The sequence below is a fragment of the Hyaena hyaena genome, unplaced genomic scaffold (genome assembly GCF_003009895.1).
Source record: "Hyaena hyaena isolate Hyena2069 unplaced genomic scaffold, ASM300989v1 scaffold_20, whole genome shotgun sequence".
NCBI lineage: Eukaryota > Metazoa > Chordata > Mammalia > Carnivora > Hyaenidae > Hyaena > Hyaena hyaena.
In genome coordinates, this window is record NW_024080652.1 from 6,322,709 (window position 1) to 6,341,513 (window position 18,805).

General features: G+C 56.3%; 1 protein-coding gene across 1 annotated transcript; it reads left to right on the forward strand.

Annotated features, from left to right (window-relative positions):
- Positions 1–3,880: 3,880 nt before the first annotated feature.
- ARPC1B (actin related protein 2/3 complex subunit 1B) lies at positions 3,881–17,282 on the forward strand. Its single transcript, XM_039226149.1, has 10 exons — positions 3,881–3,991; positions 10,946–11,027; positions 11,691–11,795; positions 12,228–12,450; positions 13,400–13,507; positions 14,433–14,639; positions 14,747–14,822; positions 15,717–15,922; positions 16,649–16,739; positions 16,954–17,282. The coding sequence occupies exons 2-10, from the start codon at positions 10,964–10,966 to the stop codon at positions 16,990–16,992; spliced, it is 1,119 nt and encodes a 372-aa protein (XP_039082080.1). The 5' UTR covers positions 3,881–3,991; positions 10,946–10,963; the 3' UTR covers positions 16,993–17,282.
- The last annotated feature ends 1,523 nt before the right edge of the window (positions 17,283–18,805 follow it).

Sequence of the window (18,805 nt, forward strand, 5' to 3'; positions counted from 1 at the left end):
GCGTTGTTGTAAGCCTCCCTGTTTGTGGCAGGCTGCGCCAGCAGTGATGGGAAACTAAGAGACGAGATCAGTTCAGGAAAAGGAAGGAAGTGTGGTCTAGAGCAGTGTTTCAACTTGAGGGTCAGAGCCCATCAGTGGCTGTAAAACTCAATTTAGTAAGTCATGACTGGCATTTGAAGGATTGAAACCAGAGAAAACATTTTTCGTGGCTATAGTAAGTGTGTCGCGATACCTAGGTTTCGGATATACATGGAGGTATGTACAAGATCACAGTATATATCACTGCAGGTCACGATTAGAAGTTTGAGGGGCGCCTGGGTGGCTCAGTCTGTTAAGCTTCTGACTCTTGATTTCGGTTCAGGTCATGATCTCACAGTTCGTGTGTTCAAGCCCCACATTGGACTCTGAACTGACCGTGTGGAACCTGCTTGGGATTCTCTCCCTCTCTCTGTGCCCCTTTCCCTGCTTGCACATGTTCTCTCTCTCTCTCTCTCTCTCTCTCTCTCTCTCTTTCTCAAAAAATAAAGGTGCCTGGGTTGGCTCAGTCGGTTAAGCGTCCGACTTCGGCTCAGGTCATGATCTCATAGTCCGTGGATTCGAGCCCCGCATCAGGGTTTGTTCTGACAGCTCAGAGCCTGAAGCCTGCTTCGGATTCTGTGTCTCCCTCTCTCTCTGCCCCTCCCCCGTTCACTCTCTGTCTCTTTATCTCAAAATAAAATAAAGCCATAAAAAATAAAATAAAAGTTTGAAAGCCACCACTGTAATGTCAGTCCCCTTAGGGGGTCCCAGGAAGGGTGCTGTAGCCACACACCTTTGACGTGCTACGGGTGGAATCCTGGACTGGGCACCAGCACAAGCAGTTAGGCATTAACTGTTCACAACAACCTTGTAGGGCTGGAACTGGTATTGCCAATTTTTATTTATTTTTAATGCTTACTTGTTTATTTTGAGAGAAAGAGTGTGAGTGGTGGAGCAGGGAGGAGCAGAGAAAGAGAAGCCCAAGAGTCTGGACTCAAAGCACGGAGCCCAACACGGGGCTCAGTGTCACGACCCTGAGATCATGACCGGAGCCAAAATCATGAGTCGGACACTTAACCCACTGAGCCACCCAGGCGCCCCTGTGGCACATTGAAAGACACAAAACCAGGCCAGAGCTGGCCCACATTGGAGCAGGCTCACTAGAGCCTTGGTGGTAACTGCTGAGCATGCCCCCTGCTGGGCTTAGGCTGGGAGTGCAGATGCCTAGTGACCAAACTCAGGGGTGGGCAAGGTCATTGAAAGTGATGGGAGGGGACCCTTCCAACTTGTACCTTGTGGGGTTTTGTTAGAATTTCCAACTGCACAGATATAAAACCATGTGGTTTGGCAGGGGGTGTTCAACAGGTGCTGCCCCCATCGGGGTCCACGTGGAATGCTAAGCGTGTTCTGGGCCTCTGTGCAGTGGACTTCTGTCCTCCTGGGCTTTGTCCGCCTCACCCACATGTGTGGCCTCGGAAAGAAGACACGAGGGTGGTTTCTCCTCTTCCCCCTCACAGGGATCAAGTGGCAGTCCTTTGATCTCAGGGACAGAGACCCTTGGTCCCCAGTCGGGGGTGGGCACATGCTGAGACTCAGAGCTAGACTGGGTGCTTCTGGGCCAGGTCCTCTTCCCTGGTCTCCCCGCTGTGCGGGCCAGCCCACCACTTCTGGAGTCCAGATGCCTGGAGCTCGGCTGCCCTCTTGTGACCAGGAGGCAGCAAGGAGGTGGAACAGAAAGCCGGAAAGAACCTTGATGACCTGGGGATATTGCCCCAGCCCCTGAATGGCTGCCTTCCCCCAAGCCAGCCTGGGTGTGTAGCTGCATTTCTTGGAAACCTGAGAAGGGGGAATGCAGTATCTTCACCCCAGGGTCCCAGGGGACGCAGTTTCCAGCAAGAAACAAGCTCTCTGGGGTGTTCCCAGAGCTCTGTGTGAAAGCCTTCCCGCCCAGGCCCCCCTCACTCAGGAGTCGCCTCACTTAAGGCTTGAAGAACTTTGATCCCAGAAGGGAGCGGTTTTAAGTAACCCCTCCCATGGCTTCGCGGTGTGAGGTGTGCCTTCCCATCCTGTTGGGTCAGCCCACAATGGCCCCAGGCCTGTGAGGGGGTTGCAGCACTTACACTGAGGCAGCCTCACTTCATAGATTGTGACCTAGGCGCAGCAAGAAGCACGATTTGCCTGAAGCTCCATTTTCTAGTGCCACTTGTTGGGGCTCCTTCCTTCATTAACTCCTGCAATTTTGAGAGAGAGAGGGAGAGAATCCCAAGCAGGCTCTTTGTTGTCAGCGTGGCCACCCAGGCGCCCCAGTTTCTGTTCCCACTGTTTACAAGCTCAGCTTACACAATGAGAAGAGAATCCTCAGGTGTTCACATTTGTCAGGATGCTTTTGGCAACCGGTAACAAAGTCTCAATTGAAACCAGCTTAAATAATAAAATTGATTCTTTGGTTCACCTGTCCGAAACCTCTGGAAGCAGGCTGGGCTCAAGCTGACCAGTCAGAGGTTAACCAGGGTGCTGGGCATTTCTCTGGGATTTTCTCCACCTGAGCTCTACCTATGTCGTCAGCTTCCCTTGCGGCTGATCCACTTCCGTGTTCAGGCTCACGAGGCTCACCTAGAAGGGTCCTCTTTGCCTTCCACCCTACTCCCTGGGCCTTGCTTTGCCCCAGGCTGTCTTAGGTCTTGAGCTCAGGACAGGGGACAGCAGGAGCCAGCTGGGTTAGAGCCCTCAGCCTGGTTCCGGAGGTGGAGAGTCAGTCCCACCTGGGGTCATTTCCTGGGCATCTAGAAACCAGGGATGCACCAGATGCCGCCTCAGTATTAAGCTGCTCTTGTCCCCACAAGAAGGGGATGCCGGTACAGACCACCTGAAACTTTTTTCTGAGGAGACGGAAGCCATCTCTGGGATTGGCCACAGCTAGTGGGGAGGGCGGGTAACAGCCCTTCAGTATCTCCTCAGATCCGGGAGGGCTTAGAGTCCTACAAGCCTCTGGAGTTAAGTTTGCTGAGCTCCGTGTGCTCACTACAGGAAGTGCTCCCGTGTTGGGATCCCTGGAATCCTCCCAACCACACGGCAGAGAGCAGAATTCAGCGTACAGGAGCTGGGAGTCCAGCCGACAGCGAACACCCCCAGTGGGGGAGCGGGTTGTGGACAAAATGACCTAAGAGACACGTCCTGCAGGATGAACTGAACTTGTCCGGGTGGGGACAGGGCAGGAAAAGTGTTCTAGGCCGAAAGGACAGCATGAGTTAAAGCCGCGAGACCTCCGAGGACCCCACACCCCATCTGCTGCCTGCCGCCTGGCTGGCTGGGAGAGAGGGCTACTAGGGTTAGGGGCCTGACCGACTGCCAGGGCGCAACGGCGTTTTCACCAGGGGCTCCCGCATCTGGGAGGCACCGGGCGCATCTGCACTGATGAGGCCGAGGCTGGGGATGGAGAGAACCCCTGGGGACCACTTGGCCTAAGACCCAAATTCAAGCGGCTCTGCAAGAGGCCGGCGGGCACCCCCGCCCGGGGCGCATTTTGCCGTGAGCGCGGGGAGGGCCTCGCCTTCCTGACTACACCCGCTTCCGGGCTTGCACTTTTTGCGCCCTGTGGGTATCAGCTCGCTGGCGAAGGATGGAGAGGACGCTCTCGCGGCGGTGGGGACGCGCGCACCCCGCCCAGCTCCCGGCTTCCCGCGCAACTGCTGCTCGCGCTGTGCGCGTCTCTCCGAGCCTCAGTTTCCCCACGCATAAAGTAGTGAGGGGCGGTCGCGGACGATTTCTGGGCGCCCTGGCTCGGTGCGGCCCCCACCCCGGATGGGTGGGCGGGGCCTGGGATCTCGCGCCCTGGTCACCGCCCCCGTCCCCGCGGGGCTGAGGCCGGGAGGCCCCGCCCCCCGCCCACGAGGAAGTGGCTGCTGCGCCGCTAGGGGCCCAGAGCCGGTTCGGCGCGTCGACTGCCCAGAGTCCGCGGCCGGGACGCCCCGAGGTGAGGGGGCTGGGGACGTCCGGAGGGGAGGGGGCCCCCCAGAGGAGAGGGGGCGGGGAGTTGCATGCAGGTGGAGAGGGTTACAGGGGGCCCGAAGACGTGGGGGCGCGGGGAGGGGTCGCCTGGGTGAGTGGACACGGGGCTGCTGGCTCGCCAGGTGCGTGGTGTCGCCTGGAGGTGAGGCGGCCAGCGGGTGGAGTTCCCCTCCGGGTGAGGGAGATGCAGGGTTCCCTGCCCCCGGCGCTCTTGGGGAGGTTCCGGCCCCCCGTGTCCCTTGCGCCCCGTTCCCCCTGCCCCGGCCGCTCCTCCCTGATTCTGCCCCGAGATCGGTGTCCCCCGTTATTTCGGGCCGCGAGGGCCCCACGCCCAGTCACTTCCCCTCCATCCTCCAGCCTTCCGGGTTGCTCCGACCGGGAAATGAGCTGGCGACCCCGCCCCCCAGCCACCTCCCCGGCCCCCAGACAGCCCCGGGGCTTGGGGCTGGGTCCGCGATCCCTACCGGGAGGGCCCCGAACGCGGGACCCAGCAGCCCCTTCTTCGCGGGCAGTGGGGAGAGCCGCCCAGGGCGGTGACTGTAACACTGGGAAGACTGGCAGGAAGCCCCGGAGCCCGCCTAGCACGGAATGGAGCGGGAGGCGCTCCCCGGGTTCTTCCAGGCTGGCCCCAGACTCGCCGCGCAGGGCAGGCAACGCTGCCCAGGGGTTAAGTGTGCCCATTCTGGGTGAGGCCCCGGACCGGGAACAGACTGCCAGATTCCTTCACTGGCCCAGGACCTGAGCAAGCCACCTAACTTCTCTGGGCCCAACCTTCCTGATCTGTAAAATGGGAACCTTTCAAGTTGTGAGGCTTAGATGGGATAATGTGTAGAAGGCACTTGGCAGTGTGCCACGCACACACGGGAGAACAATGTGTGCCCCTATTTATTGTTGCCACTACTGTGATAAGGCCTGCCCACATTTATCAGTGTCCAGATGATGCCAACCTTCCGAGATTTGGGGTCAGAATCCGAAACTGCCCTAGAGGAGCCATGTGGCTTTGAGCAAATCGTGGCTTTTGTCTAGCTCTGTTTCCTCCTGTACAAAATGAAGGTTTAGAAAGCAAACATCCAAATAACTTCTTAGGCTAGCTTTAGGGGGTAAAAGAGAATGTATGTCAGTCTTGGGTAAATATTGGGCATTTAAAGACGCCAAGAAAGTTAGTTTATGTGTGTCTTTGCACGTAATCCACATAGGTCTTTTCAAATAGCTAAATGGTATCCTAATGTGTTAGTGTCACAACTCTTTTCATATTTGTAGTCACCTGGGTTTTTCCACTCCTTCCACCATTCTGAAGGGGTTATTATGAATATGTTTGCTTAAAAAAAAAAGTCGGTGGCTATTTGCTTAGCACCAAAATGAATTTATGCCAGCAAAGTGTATTAATTTTTCAGTTTCTGCTCATGTTCTTCTGTTTGTTTCTACCCAGATGTTGCTCCTCAGAAAGGCTGAACAACTTAGCAACAAATGAGCATTTCTCCACAACCCTGCTGACATGGAGTTTTATGTGTTTTTGGATTTTGTTTTTGTTTGGGTTGTTTTATCAAGCTTTATGGTGCCTTTCTATGATTGTTTTCATTTATGTTTCCTGACTTTACTTTGGCTGGTTTGTAAGACTTCAGGAGCAGAGCTGGGGAGGAGAGGCTGGCTGGTCTGTTTGGGGTGGCAAGGGCTGTTCCATACATAACAGGAAGCTGAGTAACTGCTTAGCACGTGTGCAAAATGGCTTGCTGGCAGCTCCCTGGAGCGTCTGAGCTGGGTGGGGACTTCCCTGAGTGCCTGTAGGGCCAGGATCCTCCTCCAGACAGCTCCGCCCTGGTTAGCCTCGAATGTGGCCAAACCATTCTCTGGATTCAGAGAAACTGAAGCAATAAGGAGCCTATAGCCAGTGCCTTGTTCAGCCCCAGGCTTTTCTGATACAGATGTGAAGAAAGTATAAACTAAGGGTATCCATGGAGAGAGTCAGAATTTAACCCCAGCACTGTAGTAAGGAAGACAGCCTGGCCCAAGACTTTACCTGCCTTGCTTTGCTTTGGAGGGGAACTGAGTTCTTCTTAAATCCTCAGAGAGGACTTTCTTGATTTCAGGTTTCCAAGCTTTCCTGAGTGCTGACCCTAATCAGGAAAAAAAAAACAAAACCTGAGCTCATACTCCCCGGTAAATATTTACAAATTGCCACTGAAATACATATGCCACTGAAATAATGATGCATATTCATTCCTTATAACCTGTCCCCAGAAGAAAAGGATGGGATTCATTCAACCACATTCAAGAGATATTTATTGAGCACCTACTCTGTGCCAGCCACTCTAATTGGTGTTGGGAGTACATCGGTGAACAAAGCACATACCCTACCCCTACCTCAGTGCGTGGTCTCTGGCACCCTCTGCAGGGAACCCCACACCCGACTTTGGAGACCCATCCCCCTACCCCCAGTCCTCACCACTCTTACCTGTGCTCTCCCACTCCCAGCCCTTAGTGATCTCCAGTCCATTCATACTGAGCATTCACTGTGTGCTGGAAGGACGCAGGGGAAGTGCTTCTGGGAACACCGAGATCCTGGCTTCAGACTGGCAGAGGGGAGCCAGCGGGGTGCGGGGGAGACTCGGGGTTTGGCCCACACTCCCCCTGCCTCTGTTTCTGGGGTAATCAGACCCAGAGCCCTGCACACGGACTTGTGGTCTCAACAGCATCCCCAGGGCCCCTTTCCTCTCCCTGTCCCCAACAGTCCTATGGGCCCACGGTGCTGGCTCTCAGGGCCGCAGTAACAAGTGGGTGGGTGTCCTGGAGGCCACGGCCCCAGCCTGCCCTTGATCTCTTCTAGGAGCCACTGCTGAAGCACCGCGTTGTCCACCCACCAGTTGTAGCCCTAGTTGCATCTTCCTCAGGGTGGCTGGCTGGGAGTGGGTGCTCCCCACACCCCCGTGGAGATTTTCCTGGGAGTAATACAGTCCAAGCTCCCCGTGGCTGGGTGGCCCCGTGTGAAGTCGGCTTCACTGCCTCTGACCGCAGGGAACAATCCAGTGATTCTTCTCTTCTCTCGGAGGATACAGCCCCCAAGGCCAGAGTGGCCAGAGGCGCTACTCCTCCCTCTGGGTGTCCACTTCCTCATTTGCACTGTGGGGGTTGGGAGTCATTGCTGAGGCCCTGATGGCTTTTTAGTTGCTTTGCAGAAGTTACGAAAAAGTGATGAAAAGAGGAAAATGCACCTTCTCTCCCATTCTCTTCCTGTATGTACCCTCTACCCCCTTTAAGGTGTTGATTCAGTGTACCAGGAGTGTTTCCGAATGAATTCATGCTGAAGTGTGATTGGCTGATCGATGCGGTCTGACCCTCCCACCCCTGGCTGTCCCACTGTGCCTGTAGCCATCTTTATCAGCCCCTTCTTCTCCCACTGGAGACCCCTTGGGTCCCAGGAAACAATGGTCAGGCTCCCCAAGTCCTCTTGGCTGTCATTCAGTAGTATGGGGGCTGCTGTCTCAGCAGAGCCAACCGCTCCATCTTCACAGCCTGGGACTCGAACACCTCCCTAGGTGGGCTTTTATAGCCTGGCCCATGTGTCTAGACACTCTTACCAAGACCCTGCAAGGAGCAGAGACACCTGGCCACAGCGTCTGGGACAGTTGGATCGGTGAAGCCCAGAGACCCCCGGGGCTGTAGCCACAGGGGTCCTTCCTCCTGGGCCACCAGGGGCTGAAGGGGTAGGGGCTGGCTGGCCTCAGCTGGAGTTCAGCAGCCCCGAGAGCCCCGCTGGAGGATAGAAGTGGGGCTCTGCCTGGTCTCTGCCCCACTGGTGACCGTGGAAAATGGGGGTGGGCAGATGAGGGCAGGACAGTGCTCAGGTAGGCCTGGAGCGCCCACTTCTTAGTCTTGTCACCTGCGGTGTGGACGGCGATGAAGTGCCCCAGCCAAGCTAGTGCCAGTGCTGACCCAGCCTGGAGGCTCCGGAAGTGCCAGGGGAAATCCCCATCGGGCCTGCTGACCTGAGCTGGGCCCCGCCCTGAAGCGCCACTTCCGGGGGGGGCCTTTGCCTTCCACAAAGAGGCCTTATAAGGAGAGGCTGGGGAAGTAGCCATGGTGGGAGCACAGTGCTTGTGTGTGTGCGTGCAGGGCTGAACACGTGCGAGTGTGCGGGAGCAGTGTGCTTATGTGTGCGCACAGCTGATCACGCGTGAGCACACGGGAGCAGTGTGCTTGTGTGTGTGCAAGCCTAAACACGCATGAATGTCATGTATTTTGTGTGTATGGCTGAACACACGTGAATGCTTAAGCGTGTGTGTGCATGGGTGAAAATGCGTGAGCATATGGGAGCAGTGTGCTTGTGTGTGCGTGCGCAGCTGAAGATGTGTAAGCACGTGGGAGCAGTGTATGTATGTGCATGTGTGTGTACAAGACTGAACACGCGTGATCGTGTGTGGCTGGAGCCTGGGCTGCAGGTGCATCAGCTCTCTCAGCAGTGCTGACTGAGGACCCACCTGGCGCCTGGTGCCCTGCTCCAGGCATGTCCCTGCCCTGTACATGCATGTGTGTCTGTGAACTGGGCTGCCCCAGGAACCTTCCAGAACTTCCTGGTATAAATGAAAACAGGCGTTGCATCTGGGCTGGGAGGACCTGGGGGTCAGGTCCTCCTGACCTGCTGGGCCCAGCAAGATGTGCGGTGCCACCTCAGGCCAGCTGGTCCCTGAGCCCCTGATTTCTCAACTGTACGGTGGGCTACGTGCAGCTGGTCCCTCTCCTCTGCCTGGGCCCCAACTCAGTGCTGTCCCTTCCAGCAGGGCCTCCTGGCCAGCCACGTGGGTGAGCTTACCTTGCTGAGTACCGAGAAATATACAGAATGATTGAGTCGCTATGTTACACACCTGGCACTAACACTGTTAATTATACTGGAATTAAAAATATACTATCTGGGGGCGCCTGGGTGGCTTAGTCGTTTAAGTGTCCGACTTTCGCTTAGGTCATGATCTCGCGGTTCGTGGGTTCGAGCCCCACGTCGGGCTCTGTGCTGACTGCCAGCTCAGAGCCTGGAGCCTGTTTCAGTCTGTGACTCCCTCTCTCTCTGACCCTCCCCTGCTCACGCTGTCTCTCTCTCTCCTAGAAATAAATAAAACATTTAAAAAAATTAAAAAAAAAATACTATCTGGACTGTTTAGAGCGGGCAGGTAAGGAGCATTCAGGAAATGTTGGGTGGTGGTATTAAAAAAATATATATTTTTTTAATTTATTTCTAGGAGAGAGAGAGACAGCGTGAGCAGGGGAGGGTCAGAGAGAGAGGGAGTCACAGACTGACACAGGCTCCAGGCTCTGAGCTGGCAGTCAGCACAGAGCCCGACGCGGGGCTCGAACCCACGAACCGTGAGATCATGACCCAAGCGAAAGTCGGACACTTAACTGACTAAGCCACCTAGGCGCCCCTAAAAAAATTTTTTTTTAAATTTTTTAAATGTTTGTTTATTTTGAGGCAGAGCACGTGCAAGCAGGGGAGAGGCAGAGAGAGAAGGAGAGAGAGATCCCAAGCAGGCTCCACGCTGTCACTACAGAGCCTGACGCGGGGCTCGAATCCGTAAGCCGTGAGAGATCATGACCTGAGCTGAAATCCAAGAGTCAGACGCTTACCCAAATGAGCCACTTAGCCACCCACTTTTAAATTTTTTTAATGAAGAACTTACTCTCCTGGACACTTAGTGACCATAAACAGTTGTGTTCCTTACATACTTACCAAGCACCTACTACGTGCCAAGCATTTAGGCACCGGGGAAAGAAATGTGAACAAGATAAGTGGAAAATGTCTGTCCCAGCCAAGGCAGAGACCAGGTGAAGGAAGTGAGTTCAGTGTAATGAGTGTTCCCTGAGGGTTCTCTGTGGAGAAGGTTCAGTCAGGAAGAGGTAGTGCTGGGGTAGGGGAAGGTGGCCGCAGTTTCAAATCAGCCGTCAGAGAGGGCCTCGCTGAGAAGGTGTCGTTGGAACACAGACTTACACAGGGCAGTGGCAAGAGGTCCCCATGCAGGCAGCTGGGGATGGAGCTTAGGAGGCCTGAGGCCTGTGTGCCCCGGGATCAGCCACAGGTCTAGCAAGGGAGACAGACCCCCCTACATGGGTGGACCATGGCTGGGTGTTACCCTGAGGGAGCTGTCATTTCATGAATACCTACTATGTGCCAGGCATGGCATATCATCCTATTTTACCCTCTTAACGCCTCCAGGGACAGGATTCCTGTTCCCATTTTGCAGATGTGGACATTGAGGTTCAGAGAGCGTGAGCAGGGTTTGCCAAATGGAACAGGGGTGGGCAGAGCTGGGGAGGCAGGGGTGGGGGTGAGAGGACTGCCTATGGGGTACACAAGGCTCACTTCAGGCTCAGTGGGCTTCTCTGAAGTTCAGCAGCATGGCCTGAGAAGGGGGTGGGGAGGTGCGGTCAGTGCTGGGCCCAGTTCTGGGGGTGTACCCAGCTGTACCTGCCTTTACCCCCACAGCCCGACCACCCACTCTGGGCCCGTCCCACCCCTCCTCCCCTTGAAGGGTTTTCTGGATGAGAAAGGGCAGACCTGCCTCCTCCTCCACCTCCTCCTCCTCCACCACCACCACCTCCTCCTCCTCCTCCTCCTCCTCCTCCTCCTCCTCCTCCTCCTCCTCCCCCCTCTCCTGACAACCAGAGCTCTGGGTGTGGAAGGCTGTCTGCTGCGTGCTGGGCACCACCTGCATTTTGTCTTCACAAAATGCCCCCATCCTTCCTGGGGGCCGCTCTACCTATGAGGAAACTGAGGCGCAGGTGATGAGCAGCCGACAGGGCGCAGGGTTGGCACACCCCACGCGGGGAAGGAAGCGGCATTGGAAGTTGGGAAGCGCTACCCGCCCACGGGATTGGCTGGGGGCCTGGTCTGGGATCAGAAGCAGGGCTGACTTGGGGTCCCTTCCTCTCTCAGGCCAGGAGCTGAGCGGCCATGGCTTACCACAGCTTCCTCGTGGAGCCCATCAGCTGCCACGCCTGGAACAAGGACCGCACCCGTGAGTGCCCGAGGACCGAGGGGGGAGGGGCGGGAGCCCTCCGGCCTGTGGCTCTGGGGACTGGCTGACCTCCGCTTCATCTCCGGTCCTGGTGTAAGAGCGGATGGAGGTGGAGCTCGCAGGGTGGAGGTGATGGCACAGCCCTGCACCTGCTGCAGGTGCCGCTTGGGCTCCCAGGCTGGGGGTGATAGGTGAAGACAGCCTGCAGTGACATGAGTGGTGAAGAAAAACATACAGGAGGAGGGGAAAGCATGACAGGCAGATGCGCTGGTTTAGAAAAGACGGCTGGGAGGAGGGGACATGTGCACAGAGACACAGAGGAGGCTAGGGAGCCAGCCATGCTGAGGCCCCAAGGCAGGAGCACCAAGGACCCCAGGGCTGGAGCTGGGGAGCAGAGGGCAGTAGCGGAGGGAGGGGAGAGCTCCCAGAGGTCATGAGACCACTGTGGGGGTGCCTGGGGGTAGTGGGTACGGGTAAAGGATGGCTATCCCCTGGGGAGGGGTCACAAGGTGTTTCAGGGAACCTCCCACCAAGGCATTGAAGGACGAGGTATTTCCCAGGTGGCCTGTGAAGGGTGTTCCTGGTAGAGGGGAGTCATGAGAGAAGGGGGAACCTGGACACACATGCCTCCTCACTCCTCTTCCCTCCCCTCTTCTCCTACAGAAATTGCCATCTGCCCCAACAACCACGAGGTGCACATCTATGAGAAGAGTGGGGCCAAGTGGGTCAAGGTACATGAGCTCAAGGAGCACAATGGGCAGGTGACAGGTGCGTCAGACTGACTATGGTCACTCTCCTGAAAGGAGGCAGGGGGATGGGACAGGACCAGCTAGGGCCATTCTCCCAATCATTGTGTTAGGTAGGACAGTTCGGGTTGCAAGCAACACAACCCTAATTCAAACTGGCTTAGAAGGGATCACATTGCCTCATATTACTGAAAACCTCAAAGAGGTTTCTGGGCTTCAGGAAAGGCTCGATCCAGCAGCTCAGCTCAGAGTTACAAAGGACCTATTTCTTTTCTGTTTATTGGCTTTCCATGTTTGGTGATATTTTGGAGAGCTGTAACACTCTCAAGAAGTTCTAGTAGCATCCCCTGGAGCACCTTTCATCCAGATTGTGTCTTCTAATCCCCTCCTCCATGGTGCTGTAGAGCCACCTCTGTAGGACGGCTTCAGCCCAGTGTTCCTCCTTGCCCCACAGGCATCGATTGGGCCCCCGAGAGTAACCGGATTGTGACCTGCGGCACAGACCGCAACGCCTATGTGTGGACGTTGAAGGGCCGCACGTGGAAGCCCACGCTGGTCATTCTGCGGATCAACCGAGCTGCCCGCTGTGTGCGCTGGGCCCCCAACGAGAACAAGTTTGCTGTGGGTAGTGGCTCCCGTGTCATCTCCATCTGCTATTTTGAGCAGGAAAATGACTGGTGGGTACTTGGGAGGGTTGGGAGTGGGTTGGGGGGAACTCTGGGGGCTGCAGACTAACAGGCAGTGGGGCTGGTATTCCAGGAAGCACTGGGTGGTGTGTCAGGAGTCCTGTTCACGTGACCCTCACGAAGTAGGGCCTCACAGGCGAGGGGCACCCCCCCAGCCTTGTCCTGGTGATGAGGGCACAGACCGCATCACGACTGCTCGGTGGGCATGTGTAAAGCCCTGCCTATATACTGGCACTGACTTCCTGACAGCCCCCTGGACTGGGCATCTGTTGTCCCCACTTTACAGATGAGTAAAGGAAGGCTCTGAGGCAGTCACTTGCCCAAGATGTCCAGCCTGTCTGTCATGCTCCAGGGCCACGTTGTAGCCCTGGACCTCTTCCCCTGGGTCCCTGGGGGCAGAGGAGAGGCTGGAATCTGGGAGACCTGAGATCACACTGCACCCCAGCCAGCCGGCTGCTGTAACTCCACTGAGCCTGCTCCCAGGTTGTCATGCGGTTTATTTATTTATTTATTTATTTTTGAGAGCGAGACAGAGCACAAGTGGGGTAGGGGCAGAGAGGGAAACCGATTCCAAAAGAGAGGGAGACACAGAATCCAAAGCAGGCTCTAGGCTCTCTCAGCACAGAGCCCAATGTGGGGCTCAAACTCATGGACCTCAAGATCATGACCTGAGCTCAAGTTGGATGCTTAACTGACTGAGCCACCTAGGTTGTCATGGGGCTTAAAGGAGATCAGGGATAGAAGTCCGACCCTGGAGGACACTCAGCACATCACTGGCCTGATCCGGGCCCAGGCAGGCTGGTAGGCTGGCAGCGTCCAGGCCTCTCCCTCATGGACCTTGCCAGGGGGTGGGGGGCGTGGGAAGGTGGAGTCCAGGGGCACAGAGGCCGTGGGTGCTGAGCTTGCCTATCTCCCCCCTACCCCCATCTGTTGTGTCCAGGTGGGTGTGCAAGCACATCAAGAAGCCCATCCGCTCCACGGTCCTCAGCCTGGACTGGCACCCCAACAATGTGCTCCTGGCTGCGGGCTCCTGCGACTTCAAGTGCCGGTAAGCGGGTGGGATCTGGATGTCAACGTGGGAACTAGGATCAGAGAGAGGGTGGAGGGAGGCCTATGCCCCGTGTCCTAGACCAGCTCTGCCGGCTCACTCAGGGCCTCAGCCTGGCTTCCAAGAGGTTTTGCTTTTCGAGAAGGGTCATCACTGGGTCCCGTCTCCAGCCCTTGGAGAGTCTTGCAGGATGCATCCCTTGTTGCCTCTCGGTGTCAGCAAGGACTCTTTGCTGGGCCTTCCTCTTCTGCTTATTAGAGCCCTCCTCCTTCGGTTTCCTTGTCTTCCATCTGGAGGACAATGACTGAGCAGCTGAGACAAACTCCTGCTCTCTTATCTTGGGCCTGGAATGTAGCCTCCGGTGGCTACTGGTGGTTTGTCACTTCTGGGCCCAGAGCCCGGGTCTCCTGAGGCCTCTGGCTCCCAACTCCAGGCACATGGCTGCAGCAGGCTCTGGAGGCCCCTTTGGAGGCCCCTGACACAGAGGGAACGTCCTGATGAGGCTCTGTTGGGTGGTGGGGGGAGCTGGTTTGCTGGCACCATGACCTGTCAGGTGGACCCCCTGTTGGCCCTCAGAAAGCGGGGCTGCTTTCACCTACAGAGCAGGGAGGAGGAGAGGCATCCACAGGGGCCAGCGTGATGGGGACCAGGACACCCTGGGGGCCGTGTCAGCCATACACGGTCAATCCTCCAATGGGGGCCCAAGGGCCCTGGGAGTTACAGACACAGAGCCGGGACTCACCCTCACTGAGGCCCAGACGCATCCAAGCATGAAGATGCAGGGCATGAAAAGCTGGCTGTGGCACCCACAAGCCCCTAGCTGGGTACTGACCTCAGCAGGCCAATTTGCGACAGGGAGTCCCTGGTCAGTCCCTCCCAGACCCCCAGTCACCCAGGTTTTGTTTCTCCTGGTCTCTCCTGGCAGGATCTTCTCAGCCTACATCAAGGAGGTGGAGGAGCGGCCAGCACCCACCCCTTGGGGCTCCAAAATGCCGTTTGGGGAGCTCATGTTTGAGTCCACCAGTAGCTGTGGCTGGGTGCATGGCGTCTGCTTCTCGGCCAGTGGCAGCCGTGTGGCCTGGGTCAGCCATGACAGCACCGTGTGCCTGGCTGATGCCGACAAGAAAATGGCGTGAGTACAGGCCAGCAGAGTGGGGGTCAATGGAGGCACAGAGCAGGCAGGGGCAGAGTGGCTAACCTCTCTCTCTCTCTCTCTCTCTCTCTCTCTCTCTCTCTCAGCGTCGCAACTCTGGCCTCTGAAACATTGCCGCTGTTGGCCCTGACCTTCATCACTGAGAACAGTCTGGTAGCAGCGGTAAGGCAGGGAGGGGAGCGGTGCTAGTGAGAACAGGTCTCCCAGACATGGCCAAGCAGCCCTCCACTGGCCTCCCCCTGACCTCCTCCTTCCTTCCTTCCTTCCTCCAGCCAGCCAGCCATCAATCTGTGGTCAGAATGGGCTGGTTAGGCCACACTAACAGCGCCCGGTTGCTATGACTTAACACAGTGTGCATGTTGTGAGGGGCCCTGCCCGGTGCAGGTGAACACTTTGTCTCCACCACGCTCTCCCCTGCCTTGGAGGGAGAAGGGGAAAGTGGAGAATCACGTCCTGGACCCTGAGGTTTCTGCTTACATCTCACGGGCCAGTGGAAATTACAGGGTCACGCCTAACTCAGTAGGTGTGTGGCAGCCATACAGTCGAACCATGCATCCAGAAGCATACTGCCCTCCCTCCCTCCTTCCTTCCTTCTGGCCACTTATCCATCAAGTCCCCTTTCCGCCCTCAGCAAATATACTTGGGTCCCAGAGGGGGACCGGGCCTATTCTGCCTACAGAAGCATCCAGTCCCAGAGAGGGTATGGCTACTTGGGCAGGGCAGAAAGTCCCTGGGTTTCCAGGGGAGTCCCAGACAAGCTTTCTCGACTGTTCACTGGCCTTGCTGGGGGAAGAGGCCACCCCTAGATGCTCACCCCCAACACCCAGTCCCTGTTGTGTACCTGGGGTCCGCCCGGCTGTGTCTCTGAGCTGGCACTGGCTTCCCACTGGCTCCACCAGAGTCCCCCACGCTCCCGACCCCTGGCCAGACCCTCCCCCCCCACCCCCACCCCCGCCATGTCAGGTCTTGCCTCCAGCCGTGGATCCCGATGCTTCAAGTGGGGGTGCTGTGCCAGCCCTCAGCCAGTGCTCCAATGGCACCCCCACCCTGCTGCAGGGCCACGACTGTTTCCCAGTGCTGTTTACCTACGATAGCGCCACAGGGACGCTGAGCTTCGGCGGGCGGCTGGACGTGCCCAAGCAAAGCTCGCAGCGTGGCCTGACGGCTCGCGAGCGCTTCCAGAACCTGGACAAGAAGGCGAGCTCGGAGGGTGGTGCGGCTGCTGGCTCAGGCCTGGACTCACTGCACAAGAACAGTGTGAGGTGAGGGTGGGGCCGACCTGGACTCTCCTCCCAGCAGGGTCAAGGTGGGGGCCCTGATTTAGGGAGCAGGGTAACCTCTAGGTTGCACAAAACTAGCATCAGGTGGGGACAGAGCAGTCCGCGTGCTCTACATTTTTAGTCCTGGCTATGTGGGGACCATCGTAGCAGCTCCCTGGATGGCCCCAGCCTGAGGCTGCCACCTCCCTGAGGAATCAGGAGGGAGCCAGAGACCTACCACAACTCCCAAATCCTGCAAGCCACAAAGGTCTGCCCCACAGTAAACCGGGGAGAAGTGTGGCCGGTTAAGCCCTCCCATAGCCACCAGGTCCGGTGTCCTTTTCAGACTCCACCTGTGTCCCCTTTCAGAGGTATGTCTTCCCAGCCCTACATTTTGGTTTTTCCCCATCCAGCCACAGTCCTGCCACTCTGTACCCTCCCCCCACACATGACACAGGCCCTGCCCAGGCCTCTGCACGTCCTGTTCCACTTGCCTGGGCTTCCCTCGGCTCCGTGTGCACTTCTCCTCAGAGCAGACTCACAAGCCCCATCCTCTGTGACCCTTCGCAGCCCACCTCCCGGGCTCTCTGCCAGGCGCCCCAACAGCACACCCCTGCGGGTCTCACTGGAAACAGCTGCCCCAGGAGGGTGGGAGCTCCGGGAGGGCAGGCGGGCTCCAGTCCAGCAGGACACAGGCCGGGACCCATCAAGCCCTTGTCCTCTTTGCAGCCAGATCTCGGTGCTCACCGGGGGAAAGGCCAAGTGCTCCCAGTTCTGCACCACAGGCATGGACGGTGGCATGAGCATCTGGGACGTGAAGGTGAGGCCTGTCCCAGTGTGGCCCTTCCTCCCCCTCCGCACTGGAACGTCCCATCCATTCCTACAGAAGGGCACTCCTTTGGGACTACGGGAGCAATGAGGGGCACTCTCTGGGGCATCTCCCTTTAGGGCTGGGATGAGGGAGGGCAAGGTCCCTGCGGGTGGGGTGTGTCAGGACCACCGAGAACCGGCCTGTTCTGCTTGTCTCCTTTCAGAGCCTGGAATCAGCTTTGAAGGACCTCAAGATCAAATGACCTGTGAGGAATATGTTGCCCTCATCTCAGCTGCTAGGGGAGGGGGTCAGGGAGGCTAAGGGTTGCTTTGCTAAGTGTTTCTAGGGTACCAGTTTGGGTCCTCATGGGGACTGTGCTCCATCCAGCAGTGGGGGGTGGGGGAGCTTTTCTTACCTATTCGAGGAACATATGCCTTTTTCTTAAAGAAATGCTTCCATCTATTGTTAAAAAACAAATGTTCCCAAAGCACTGTGCTGGTCATGAACTGCTTCAGAAACATGGAGGGAATAAAAAATTAATCATACACCTGGTCTCAGTGTCTGGGAGAAGCTGATTTTCACATGGGCACAGGTAGGTTATTTTTCCTTGCCAGAAAATTTGATCTTTAAACCCAAGAGCCTTCCCCTAAATGGTTCCTTTCCCTGCAGTCCAGCCAGGGGGCTGCCGGAAGCAGGTGTCCCTCCTGTCATTCAGTAGTCAGATTCCCAGACCAGCAGTTGCACATTCCAGCGGGTTCTGTGCTTTAATGGAAAAATATTTCTCTACTTGACGTTCATAGTTGGTTTCTGATATATGCACATCATTTCCTAAAACAGTTTTTTTCCTATTCCTGTTTCACTCAGAGGGCCTGTTTCAACACGTGCTCCTTAGTTTCCTATTCCCGGCTTTCTCTTAGTCTAGGCTGGGTAAAATGGATTACAGCAACAGATCCAAACTGTGAACTCCCCTTACATTTGCAGAAAAATGGTACCTCAAGATGCCTTCTCCCAGAGACTGTTCTAGGCCTGTCCCTCAGGATAGCCTCCTCAGCCGCAAGAGGCCCATGGATCTTTTTAAAATCACAAGGAGACGGACATTCTAAGATCCCAGGAGACAGACCACACAACTCCTCTTATTCTATGAAGTGCAATGCCAAGGTCCTCCCAGCCAGTACACCAACCCTCTATAAAGTGAGCTTCTGTTCCTGACTTGACTGTTTTTGGGCCCTGGAAGGCCAGGGAAATGTTCAAATACCTTTATAGCTCATCTCAGGGCTGGAAACATGGCCCCAGAATATCAGTGTTGCTCTGAGACCCTAAGGAGCAAGGCTCCCCATACTCTTAGAAAAAGATGGACAGCAAGCGTGCTCATTTGGCTGCCGAGGCCTTGAGCAGAGGCTTTGCAGATGTCAACTGTCTGCTCTCATTACAGACACAGGTCTTGGCTTAAAGCTGACAGGCTCAGGGTGCCTGGGTGACTCAGTTAAGTATTGGACTCGACTTCTGACAGTGCAGGGCCCACTAGCGATTCTTTCTCTCCCTTTCTGCCCCACCCTTGCTCACATGCTCTCTTTCTCACAAAATAAACACTAAAAAAAAAAAAAAAACCACCAAAAACTGATAGGGTCAGTAATTTGCTTCTAACAAAAAGGAAAAGGCATTGTATGACACTGCCAGTTAGAATTAGGATTGGCTCCTCAAAGGGTGGCCAAAGCACTTGTGGCAAGTGGGCAGTCCCATCAGGGAAGGAGGGGATCTGGCCCCTGTTCTGTGATGTGCGCATCACCAGTGGATAGCAGGACCACTGGCCAGGCTTGCTGAGGACAGTGGAGGGGACAAGCTCATAGTCTGGTGGGGGAGGCAGATGATGACAACCCAGTGTTGGGGGGTGGGGAGAGAAGGTGGCAGAGAAAGAAAAGGGGTTGGGGCTGAAGGAAGGTTCCAGGCAAGTAATAACATACAAGAAGTGTTGTGGGCAAGGGTTTGACCCTTCTAGGGTCAAACTAGAGTCCTTTTAGAGTCAGAGGACTGATGGGGTTCAGGACAGGGATGAGGTGGGTGGGTAAGGCTGAGAA